General features: G+C 31.3%; 1 protein-coding gene across 1 annotated transcript in view; it reads left to right on the forward strand.

The window, feature by feature from the left end:
* LOC145248959 (PR domain zinc finger protein 10-like) overlaps positions 1-13,468 on the forward strand; it is a 102,940-nt gene that overhangs the window by 78,609 nt on the left and 10,863 nt on the right. Inside the window, exons 11-13 of the mRNA XM_080110760.1 lie at positions 5,402-5,474; positions 7,276-7,502; positions 12,176-12,237. Coding sequence (XP_079966886.1) covers positions 5,402-5,474; positions 7,276-7,502; positions 12,176-12,237 — 362 coding nt within the window. The remainder of the gene's footprint in view (positions 1-5,401; positions 5,475-7,275; positions 7,503-12,175; positions 12,238-13,468) is intronic.

A 13,468-nucleotide genomic window follows, 5' to 3' on the forward strand; every position in this document is an offset into this window, starting at 1 on the left:
GTAGAAAGTCAATCAGTTAAAAAAATTAGCCAAAAGAAATGAGACGGGAAGATAAATATCAGTGGCCTCAACCATTCCTTGTTTTTTTTATTACCTTCTGAAGCACATATTATTGATTTCATTAACAACAAGCTAAAAATGATTACCAACCCCATCTGTTACTTAACTGATCAGATCAATATCTCAAGTTTGATAATTTGCTATACTCTGATTAAAAAGTATTCCTCTAATTTTTGGAACAGTGTGTATGTATTATTTATATACACTAGTCATCCACTGGAACATTTTTACCCACAATTTTAAGCTTACAAACTACACTTGCCTCAAGACTAAATCCTTTCTCTATGTTAAAAGCACTCATCCTTCTCTCATTTCCATCCAATATAAACCTTAGCTTTTACTCCTTAATCAAACATTTGAAAAAATCGCACTCAATATGATATACCTTGGCACTAGTTGAGTCCTACTCATCTTTTTATTGCTATTTAGTCATGTTCCCACTTTTTTCTCCACCACTTTTCTCCATCCATAGCCTTAAGCCCCTGGAGGGGCATAGGCCATCTACAACTTTTTGTAGATGCTTTTGTAGTAAGGAGTTCTTTTTACAGGGTGAGGGTGCTGGCCTCACGCCCAACCTTCCCAGAAGGTACATACAGCGCCCAGCCTTCCCAAATGGTCACCCATCTGGTACTGGCTAGGCTCAACATTGTTTAACTTCGGTGATCTGGCGAGAACCAGTGTGTCAGCGTGATTGTGCCGTATACACCACTTTTCTACCCCTTTTCCAATTAATGTCACTTTTTGTCACATATACTGCATATTTTAAAATAATTACGGACATGCAAAAATACCTCTTTCTGCACCTTTCCTATGTTTTGCTATGTTTTCTCAATAAATCTAAAATCTTCACTTTGTCAGAAAATGTTTGTTAATCTAAACAAAACCAGTCAAATCTTGCGTTCATTTTTTTAAAAATTTCTTCCTGTGTTAAATTGTTATTGTCTCCCCAACTTTTCATTTTATGTGTATTTTTTATATGCATATATATACAGGCTGCGTCCGGTGTTTGAAAATATTTATTACATTTTTAAGGATGATAAAAATACAAACAATGAGACATTTGTAATTAAATAAAATGACATTGGTACATAAGTGACACTCTTATTTAATAATTTTATTCAATGAATTCTCCCTCTACTTCAACGACAGCTTCTATTAGAGACCTAAACCGTTGGCAGGCATGTATAAGATGGTCTACATCGATGTTGTCTTTTGCTCTAACTGTAGATGCTTTTAGGGAGTCTTTGGTATTGTGAGGATGTCTGTTAACATCTCTTTAACAATGATTCACACATAATAATCCAATGGATTAAGGTTTGGGGAGCTTTGAGGCGACAAGTTGGTAAAAGTTTTTTTCGTCTGAAAAAAAAAAACAAAGCATGTCTTGATCAGCAGGATGTTTCAGTTATTTAAAAGTTTCTTGGATCTCACTAAACAATTTTCTTTGGTTTTTGACATGAACTGGTCTTTCTTCATCACATAGGACTTGTATTAAAGATTCTCATGGACAGTCCTTCGAATTGTGGCTTTGGAGATACCAAGATATTTTGCAATTGGCCTTCATTGACTTCTGGGATTCTCATCAATAATACTCTGAACTTGTTAAATAAACTTGTGTATTCTAATGCTGCCAGAGTGTTGCTGGTGCTTTTTACGTTTAGCAACAGGAGAAATTTGTCCATCATTATCTTCTAACTCTTTGCACAACTTTAAAAACAAAGGATCATGTTACTTTAAGAAATTGTGCAATTTGCAAATTGCTGTGTTATGCTATTGTTGCAACTATTACATCATGTCTTTTCATTTCCTGTGTTCATTTATTATCTCCCATGAATGATTGTCTGTACAAAAAAAAAAAAGGAAAAGTTAATATACTTGAAAGAATTGATAAAATAAGTAATGTTCTCAAACACCAGACGCACCCTGTATATATATATATATATATATATATATATATATATATATATTGGCGCCTTTTTAACGTCATCTTGTCTGAGTTATTTTGACATTGGCTTTTCTATTCTAAAAAAAAAAAACTGGAACCTAGACATTGGCTTTTCTATTCTAAAAAAAAAAACTGGAACCTAAAGGGGATATCGATTATACCAGTTATCATAGGTGCCACAGGACTTATGAAGAAGAACCTGAAGTCCTACCTAACTAATATTCCTGGTGAACCAAGTGCAAAAGAGATTCAGACAATTGCACTTAAGGGAACAGCGAGGATACTAAAAAGAGCTCTCGGTTGGTTTCAATAAAAAAGCGGGGCAATGTTGGCAGCTGGTTTGGCTGCCCCATACCCGGCATTACAATCTTCAAAGGAAGAAAAATAAAAAAAATAAAAAAAAATTAACTTAATCACGATTCAATTTTTTTTCTTCTTCACTCATTCTTCTAAAATAGCCCAGCCTTGACAGTCATTTTTAATTTCTTATCTTTTTTTTAATAATATTATTTGAACTCATTCCTTGTACCCATTTGTGAATTATGCCGCGGATTTCTGCCTTTTGGATTACTTTGGACCATCTTCCAATTACGCGATTCCCTTGGATTTTACTTGTGGAAATGGAAATTTAACCAACTTTTTTGGATTTTTACCGTTATTGGATATTTTACCCTTCACCAGACTATCCATTCACGTACAGGGGTTTGTCAGAACAACCTGGCATGAGGATACTTTTTCCTTAGAGGTAAACCCTGACCAAATATTCAAAATCAAATAGTATTTGCTGCCCAAATAAGATCTTCTCACATAACCCACATTAGCTTTTCCGAGGAATGGTGCACTTTCTCCAAGTGATGTTACCTCAAGTAATAGCACGAAGTTGGATACTCCACCAGACTAGATAAATTCTTGTCCTGGAATCCAGTAAGACCAAGAGACCAAAATAAAAGATATACTACAACGTATGGAAATGGTTAATTGGGGAGAGAAAAATTATGTTCTCAATTTCTTTACTAACTCAGTGTTTGAGAGATAAAGAACTTTAATGGAACATTCGAATATCTATGTATCTCGTATAGATTTCAAGTGTTAGCCCCAGGTTGTAGGCCCATTGACTTCTGAGAACTTTGACTGAAGTAAGATAAAACAAAAAAGTGAAATTACCTTTTTCTTCACCCTATTCCCTCTGATTCACTTTTTGTTATCAAGTAAGATCTATGACTTACTTGTAGTTTCATTAAATACTTTTGCAAGCAAAATCCGTCCCGCATTTTGCTAATTCCTACACTCTGATGAGAAGGAAAGTATTTCTTTGAAACTCTGCGGATTTAGGACTATCCGTGCTTCCTTTTAAAAGTTTTTTTAAAGTGTTTTTTAACATGTTTTATTAACTACTTGTTCTTTTATATATATATATATATATATATATATATATATATATATATATATATATATATATATAAAAGTCAAATGTCTGTCTGTGTACATTTCCCTACGTAATAACTCTGTCAATTTTTAGTCTACAGACTCGAAATTTGATATACTGGGTACTGAGATTTGGGAAATCGATGTGATCAGTTTTCGGACAGAAATTTGGCAATTAAGGGGTTAAAGTTCAACGATTTGACTTTTGAGAACTCTACCAAACTCCTCCGACAATTTTGGGTCTGCACACTTGAAATTTTAGATATAGGTTCCTTGGACATGGATCTACCTTAATAACTTGATTTGAGCCCCAAAAAATAAATTTTAAGGGATCATTCATAATAGGGGTCAAAGTTAAAAAAAATTGAACGCTTTTTTTTTTTTTTTTTTTTTTTGCTCAGCATACACCGCCAAATACCAAGGCAACGTCGGGCTGAAATGCTAGTATATATATATATATATATATATATATATATATATATATATATATATATATATATATATATATGCTTGTAAAATTAATTCTTCAAACAACCTTTTGTCCCTTTACTTTAATTCTTCAAACACTCTTTTGTCTCTTTACAAAGATCAAAATAAAGATATAATGATATTAAACCTTATGTTTAAAATGCTTGTTCTAATTTTGATCAAAATCCATTATATGATTTTGATTCTAGAAATGTCTAAAATTTAAGGCTTAAGGGGTCTCTAGAAGAAATTGAAATTTAAGGAATCCTACTTCATTGATGTTTAATTATTTAAGTCTATACCAGTAGGTGTGGATGGAGTGTTGGCAAATTCCAAACTCCAAAGGTATTGGTATGATTTTATTATGTTTTTTTTTTATTAATAGCTGTATGTGTATATGGATGGCCGCACCTGTGAATAAAACACAACACAGTTGATCTATAAAAAATATATATTATTTTTATTTCACACACCCAACAAATCAGCTTTTGAGAAGTTATTACTGATGTTTCGACATTTCTGAAGGCATGTGAGGTGGGTGCATGATTGGGTCGGATGTTGACGGTGAAGAAATGTGATAGCTTCGCTTTTCTTTAACCGACTGCCCCTCTTTTCTTTGTGACAATTCATTTACATAAGCATTCTTTTCCTGTCAGAATGTTTAATATTTCTTTCATCTATTGTTTCAATCCTTTGGATACCCTATCATGTTTCTGGGTCAAATTATGCATTCTAATAGACAATAGTGAAAGTCCCGCATTCCTCACATGGAATCCATCTGCATGTGTGCAACCCATCCAACTGGAGTCACCTGCCAATATCCAACATAGTGCCTGGTATTCTTAAATGATCATCCAAACTTAACATCACTTCACTTTAGTGATCTAATTAAAACCGGTGCGTCAACATGATTGTATGTTTTTGTCTTTTATATATATATATATATATATATATATATATATATATATATAATGACTATCGATCAAATTTAATGCAAATTTGAAAAACTTTAATTTTATTGTGTCTATATTAAGCTCCATAAAACCCTGTAAAATACTTAAAGAAACTAACACTTGAGGAATATTTATTAATTGAAAACTTACACCTAATAAAATTTCACAAAAAACTTCCAACTCTTCTTTGACATAAAACTAAATTATAGCTCACAGCCTTAAACCTAGCAACCATATTCCAAAATTCTTAAAGATTGGTTAATTAGCAAATTATTAAATCCTGTACATACAATTGTATAAACATATTCATATAACTTTATGTGAGTAGAGATAGAGGGAAAGATAACATGTTTTTTATTTTTTTTTTTTTATTTTTTTATATACCTAACTTTATGTGAGTAGAGATAGAGGGAAAGATAACATGGTTTTTTTTCTTTTTTTTTTTTTTTTTGAGGATTAATAAATATCAAGTGTTAAGTTTTTAATATAAATAAGAAACCATTCCTTTTGTTTTTTATTTTTTTATTTCTAAAGCTGTTTTCAATTACAGGTGTGGTATGCATGCAATTATGCTGAGCGCATTGGTGCACAAGTTCTGGATATTACAGATGAAGACATTGAAGGTAAAACTTAGAATTATTACTTAAAAATAAAAATGTTTTAAATACAAAAAAAATTAATCTGATTCTAATGTTTCAATTCATAACTTTAGTCATACTATCATTGCTATTTTTACAGAAACTTTCTTTATGCATTCCGGTTGCATAAAGTTCTCATGTCTAGATCTTATTAAATGCTCAAAATTAGCTCATATTTTTCTGAACATTTTCTTCAGCAAAGAAGTATCGAGATGATAGTTGCTGGATAGGAAGTCTGGTTCAAGTAGAATTTAATTTTATTTTTAAGCTTCTGTAAACTGATATGTGTTATGTGGAGCATTGTCACACGCAAAGATTGCATCTTTTCTGTTGACCAATGTCTTACAACATAGTTTCTGGTAAATCTTTTCAATTTGTTGATAGTATTTCTTGGTGATGGTTAAGATTTTGTAGTTTAATCCTCCATGCTTATTACCAAACATTTGCAATCACTTTCGATGTTTCTGAAATTTTAGAAAATCTTTCAGCCCTTCATCCACTGATCGATAAAGGAACCCAATCACATGAGACAATACAAGGAATAATTTTTTATTTTTAAAAAATTTCAGTGTAATTTGTCAAACCCATTATATATTTTTGAGTACAACTACGCTATAATAATGAAATTCCAGATTTTTAGTATTGAATTTTAAGGCAAACAAATGGTCTCTACTTAATTGTGATGTTACAGTAATAAATATATCCAAAATTATGAAAACACTAAGGTAGAAAAATATTATAAAAGAAAACATTTTTTTTTTCCGGAGGACTTTGTTCCATAACGGATATGTACAATATAACCTTTTTTTTTTTTGATATTTTCATTTTTGATCAAACTGTACAAGTACCATTTGATTTTATCAAAATGTGGATAATTTTTTTCTGGTCCCCTGACAAAAGGAGGGTTGACCTGTAGATTCACCCTTGTCCGATCATCTGTGCGCACTTTTCTCAATAACTACGCCTTGGAATTTTTTAAAATTTTGCACAATCATTAAACATGATATGAGTAAAAAAGTAACAGAATGGATTTTCTGGGAAACTCCGGTTGCCCCTCTAGGGGTGGCTTTCAGATTAAAATGGCTAAAATTGGTGCCTTGAATTTTTATAAAAATTTCTGAAATGTTGTAACTAACTGATTTCTATATAATTTTGTTTGTCTATACTTTGCGATAACTCTTGGGTGTGCCCAATGGGCTCTTTTAGGACTAATAAAAACACTCCATTTTTGGGACTATTTCACCATATTTGTCCAAAATTTTCTGTGTATATCTATTTAGCAGTTTTGCATGGTGCTGAACTTAAATTTAAATATGTTAAGGCCTTGGGGGATTTTGGGAGCTAAATGGTGAGGAGCATATGATGAACTTAGTCATTTCTTTTTTGCATGGTGCAAAACTTAAATTTACATATGTTAAGACCTAAAACTGCACCGTTTGTTCATTTTCACCAGGGTTTGGCATCCCCTGGAGAATTTTGGTGCTAAAGGGGGAGGCAAACATTGAACTTAATAATTTTTTTATGCCTCATTCACTGTGCACTCACAGGGGACCATGCATGCTTCCCTTGTTTTCAGTACGTTTCCTTCGATATGACCATTTCAATTTTTTATTTTAGTACAATTTTCAGTGTATAAATGAAATGAAAAAGAAACGTTTTATTAGTAAAACTGTTCATCTGTGATTTTCCTACTCATTTAATATGTGTGCATGTAAATTATTTTTTATAACTTATTTTTAAAGTTGAAATATCGATAATTTCTTTCTTTTTTTTTTTCTTTTGTCAGTATTGAACGAACAAGAATGTGACTGGCCATGTTATGAATGCAACAAACGTTTCAAGACGTCGGCTGCTCTTCAGAAGCATTTGCTTGTGCACGAGGAAAACTCGCAACAAGAGGATGGTTTTGATACTCACGATGAGTTGAGTAATCGACGAAACAAGAGAACGACTCTCTCTTCACAACCTGGTTCATCGCCCATAAGAAAAACAAAGAGACACAAAATTGTCAATGTAAGTAGAAGGGAAAAAGATACAATCTAAATTTCTGTCAAAATGAAGTGGAACATTTATATTTTTCTGTTAAAGTTGACGAATTCTTATCACTTGTTCTTATTGTTTGGGTGTCTGATATCAAATGTTAGATGGGGGGGTAGTTTTATTGGTATACAATTTGTACTTACCTGGTGTTACCCAGGATGCAATGAAGTAATTTTAGTTTTTTGTTTGCACTTTTGAAAACTTCAAGTAGATAAATTCTATTATATTCTTAAATTTTAAATTAGTTATCTCCCCTTACTGATTCACTATTTTAAGGTAATTATTTAAAGTTGTTTCATATTAGCAGACTGTGCCAGACTAATTTTTAAAAATACATTGTAGCTAAGTACATTATTATATTGTTAATAATACAACAATAGCACATGAAAATTATCTTAAATGTTATTTGGGTCTGACTTTAAAATTATTACAAGATAACTTAGTCATGTTTTAATGTTTACTTATGTATAAGTTGTTTTGAAAATAATTTTTTTCTGTTTAGTCAACAATTTCTCGTGTGAATATAATTACTTGTACCATTATAAAACATAATGTTCTTAAATAAGAATAGTAAGGTTATGAAGCATGGTTTACTTCCTATTGTACTGAACAAATGATTGAAAATATATATATATATATATATATATATATATATATATATATATATATATATATATATTTAAAAGCGAAGTGGGGCATTTTTTTTTTTTTTAAACCTTATAAAAAAAAGATCGACTGCAATGTAAAAAGAAACAGGATCGACTAAAAGTAAGAAAAATAAATTGAAAAGGAAGAAGATCGACTAAAAGGGGGAGAAAGAGAAAAGAAAAGGGGGAACGGTGAAGAAACTTGAAGTACTTTTCGCCGACTGTCTTCAGAAGTAAATGTCGGAATGAAGTAATGTTGGCATGAAGTAATTTCTATGAGGGGAAAAAAAAAAAAACACTGCGTAGAAATTAACCTGGTCGCACCTGTTTAAAAACGTTCAACGAACGTATGTGGTCCATCTGTTTGCAAAGGACAGGTCTACAACAGTTTATTGTAAGGGCCTCCAAGAATCTGAGATGTTGAACAGACCTAGCCCTGTGCAAAATAGAGAACCACTCCGGTGTGTACTCACTCACACATTTATTTGAACTGGTCAGGTGATCACCGATCGCGGTAGCAGAAACACGTGATCGTGCAGAGGAGTCTAACCTACCCTGTCGTATATATAAAGGGACATGTTGGGAAATTCTGACCTCCAATCTGTGACGTTCTGCCCACGTAGTCAGCTCCACACTGACACTTAAATTTATAGACGACAAGACTACTTTGAATGGTGGGCAAAACATCTTTCTGAAAGGAAGAAAAGAATTTCCAAGTGGTAAAAACAGGGCAGACTAAAGTGGCGGGGAAACAATTATGGGTCTGGTGAACAATCTTTTTGATGATGTTATTACCTGCTGAACCAAACCATGGCAACTTTAGGTAAATCGGACACCAGGAAGGGCCTATGAATCTATTAGTATTAAAGTCTCCGACCTTGTTAGAAATTATCTTACTAACAATATGTCGGGGGTAGCCATTATCAAAAAAGACATTAAGTAGTTTTTCTAATTCGGCATCTAACTTAGAAGTCGAGCAAATCATAAGTGCACGGTGGGTAAGGGCTTTAATGAGATTGATCTTTCTCTTAAGTGGAGTAAAAGAGTTCCACTTAATGTAAAGGCCTGTAAAGGTGGGTTTTCTGTAGATATAATTCTCAAAGCAACACTTCGTATAATCTTTGGATACCATGACATCTAAAAAGGGTAAGGAATGATCGACTTCGCATTCCATAGTGAATTGGAGAGCTGGATGTAAGCTATTTAAGACATAAAAAAATATTACAAAGTCGTCATGTGAAGAGAAACAGGCAAAAGTATCATCGATGTAACACGTGTAAAAAGACGGCGGGGAGATCTTAGTAAAAAGACGATCTTCCCAAAAACCTACGAAAATGTTAGCCAAAATGGGACCTAAGGGGCTACCCATCGAAATGCCATCTACTTGTCGGTAAATCAGGTTGTCAAAGCTAAAGGAAACCGCCTTCGTGGTTAATTCCATCAGCTCAACAAACACCGGTTCTGGGAAGGGGGGGGCACGATTTAGGGCCACGATATAGGTAGTCACAACAAATGTCAATAGTTTCGTCCAAGGGGACATTTGTGAACAAACTACAAATATCAAAAGACACAAGATAATTATTAGAACTATTCAGTTCAATGTCTCGGATACGGGAAGAAAATTCAAAAGAATCCAAAACACAATGGCTCGAATAATGTTTTGAAACTGGCTGTAAGATCTCTACAAGCCATTTGGCTAATTCATGCTGCGCCGAACCGACCATCAACAAAATAGGATGAAGGGGGGCGTCTACCTTATGAATTTTCGGTAATCTGTACATGCATGGTTTTTGTGATCCCACTGGTCTAATTCTGCGGTATACCTCGTTTGAAATAAAATTACGCTTTCTGGAGCTTAACCTCCATTTTAAGGGTATCGTCGAAAGAAAGGTCACCTAATTTAATAAACTTACTATATATATTTATTTACCAGTGGTGAAAAATCCCGGACTGGGGATTGCGCAACCCTTGCCTCAAAATTTACACATGCAATTAACCTTATAAGAAGTTTTTATCATCTTTCAAGACTGAATAGAGGCTTCCATGGTCAACAGCTTCTTTTTCCTACAAAATCAATATTTAATATTCTGGTTTCTCGGTTTTTCTTACAGATCATTAGAGCCTGTTATTAGGAACAATAAAATGTGATTTGATTTAATTTCTTTAATTTATATTAAAGCTTATCATATAAAGAGATGCTTGATACTGAGGGTAGAGCATTATTATAAGAAATATTGGAATGAAGAAAACGTGAATACAATTTATAAATGAACAACGAATATAAGAAAATGACCGTTAATCTGCAGAAATCATATTTGATTTTATTATATTCTTTCTTTAAACACTTGATGATTTAATAAACTTGTAAAGTATGTAACTTTTTCTTCATTTTAATTCTGTATCTTGGCCAGAATAATCACAATTCATTATATAACGAATGATAATAATTATAAGGAATTTACGTTGCGAGTGAAACAGTTGCATTTACAAGTGATTTTTCCAAGGAAATGATAAAACACTTATTGGTGATTGTGTTTATTTACTGACAATCTTCAAAAGCTCATTACTGAAATATCTTTTCAGCCTTTATTTTTATTTTAACAAAACGATCAAAGTCAAATTATTTAAATAATAAAGGGTTCAATAGAACAATATACTCTTCTTTTTTTTTTTTTTTAATGAAAGCTGTTTAAAGTCCTCTGAAGAAATTTGGAGGTTTATACTTTTCAAATCTTAACATAAAATTAGGTGTACATTTAGAATTACACCTATTAAAAAAAAATGCAGAAACATCTTTATGATGTACTTGTCATGGAATGATGATGTCATATTCTAAAAATCATGTGGGTTTGGCTAGTAATTTTTCTATTTGACTAGTTAATGAAAATATTTACTTGCCCAAGGTCAACTAAAGATAGATCCATAGAGTCCTGTATTATGTCTAAATGCAGATATTTCGTATTTAAGTTGATAACTTTAACATTTGCAAAAACAAGTTTTATAAATAAAGTTTATGCCATCTAGGCACAAAAAAAAACTAACAAAAAGCAATATTGATCCTTACTTAATATTTTCTGCACTAGATTAATATGGATTAACTAGCACGATCCCATTGAAATTCCAATATTCTTTACATACTTTCTTTTTCTTACCTTAAAAAATACTTGTCAAGCATTTTTTAAAACTAGCATGAAGTCCCGGCTTGTCTAGTTGTAAAATATGCTTAAATATAATTTAACTTGCAAATTTCATATAATTACAGAATCGATTCTCTATTGAATATTATATTGTACCTAAGATATAGTAGTGATTTCAAGCTTGAAAAATAATTCTTAGGTGCCATCAACTAGAATTGAAACCAAAACATTTAGCACTCCAGCTGCGTTCCCCACTGTTTGAGCTATCGCTGGATAGATGAGAAAGATTTAAAATTAAATTACTTCAAGTTATGAATGAATTTGCACATGTGCAAAACTAATAGAAATATGTCAGTAAGTTGAAATGAACATTCTACATTTAAACTTGCCGACATATTTCTATAGGTGTTATGAATCATCCAAACAAAGATTTTACTTTTTTTAAACCATTCTTGGTGTATGATTATTATATCCTGTTAATTTCAGTGTTCTGTGACCAGTACTTTAAGAGATTATCAGTTAAATATTTTCACACACACATACATACATCTGCTGTTTTAGTTATATAGATAAATAAAACTAAAACTTTTATTTATTGTAAGAATTTAATTTTTTTTAAATAACATTTTTTACTAAAAAGTGTTTTTCAATTAAATAATTTTTTACAAGAATTATATCAATTTTGGAGTTCTTATTTGATTTTTGAACAATTTTAAATTTTTAATATTCAACTATACCAGATAATCTGCAATTATTTATTTTAATTTCATCTTAGATTTTTTTTTTTTATGAGTATGGAAGAGGATGATGTATGTAAAAATGAAGAAACATATTACACTTCAGTTTATTTTTATCTTTTCAGGCTAATGGGGAGATATCTGGCTATCAGTGGAAAAAAAAGTCTTCAACTTTTTATTTAAACAAGTAAGTAATGTCTGACTAAAATCCTTCATTGCAAAATCATATAGATTAGACTTTTGTGATCTTTTTAGCAAACAAGAATGGATCCATTCTTTTTTTCAGTCTATGTACATTGCAATGAAAATGTAATTTCAAACTCATCTAATGGATTTGACTGCAGAGATTTTAAAAGGTCCGGCTTTCACCATAGAAATCTTCTTCCACTAGTCATGACTTGTATTAGAGAATATATTATTTATGCTATTTTCATTTTTCAAATGATTGGAGTAGTTTTCAAAGCTCTATAGATTAAAGTTTTTTCATTTTTTTTATGAAAAAAATTTTCTTTAAATGATGAAAAATGACCCAAATAACTTTATCTGATCTCCTGACACTCGCTCCTCTAAAAATCTACGCCATTTGTCCATAATTATTCTCCTATAAAAAAAAACAACAATGAAGAAAAATCTGTATGATGTACATATCCGTTATGGAAAGAAAATATTATACACCAAAAATCACATAAATTAAGTAGTTTTATTTTTATAAAGAAAACCAATTTTAAGCGAATTTAAATTTTTCTAATGCTTTTCCTCTCCTCATATTAAGAATGGCTTTTTAAAATCTCACAAGTTTGAATTATTTAGAGTTCCTTCAACATGTTTTTAAGATGGCATCAGAGATCGTCACTCATAGCTTAGCCATAAAATTTGATTTTCTTGTTTAAAATTAAAACTACTTGATCAATTTATATAATTTTTTGTGTACAATATTTTCATTCCATCATGACTATATACATTATACAGATTTTTATTTTATTTTCTTTATATTTTTTCATAGGGGCAATTTAAATGTACACAAAATCTACTTAGCTTTACTTTTTCTGGAAAGATTTTTTTTAATCCGCACTCTTTGATAATGAAAATGCAATTTCAAACTTGAGTCTGATGCGAAGAGCCTCTTCTAATACAATATTATGCATTAAAGAGATTTATTTTGAATTATCTGCAGAGTGAGACTTGAACAATTGAACACTTTGTTTCAATTGTTTTTAGGAAACAATTCTCTAATTCATTAGAAAGAGTTGCTTTGTGTGTTTTTCTTCCTGATCTTGTAAAGCAAAATAGAGAAAGGTTTTAAATGTTTATAACCATGTTTTTAAAATTTGCACAAATATGCACACAAACACACACATATATATAAACTCAATATCTGTGTGTATGTGTGTGTTCCCTATAAAAAGAAAGAGAATCTT

Source organism: Euprymna scolopes, chromosome 27 (assembly GCF_053919585.1).
Source record: "Euprymna scolopes isolate OS-2025 chromosome 27, ASM5391958v1, whole genome shotgun sequence".
Classification (NCBI taxonomy): Eukaryota; Metazoa; Mollusca; class Cephalopoda; order Sepiida; family Sepiolidae; genus Euprymna; species Euprymna scolopes.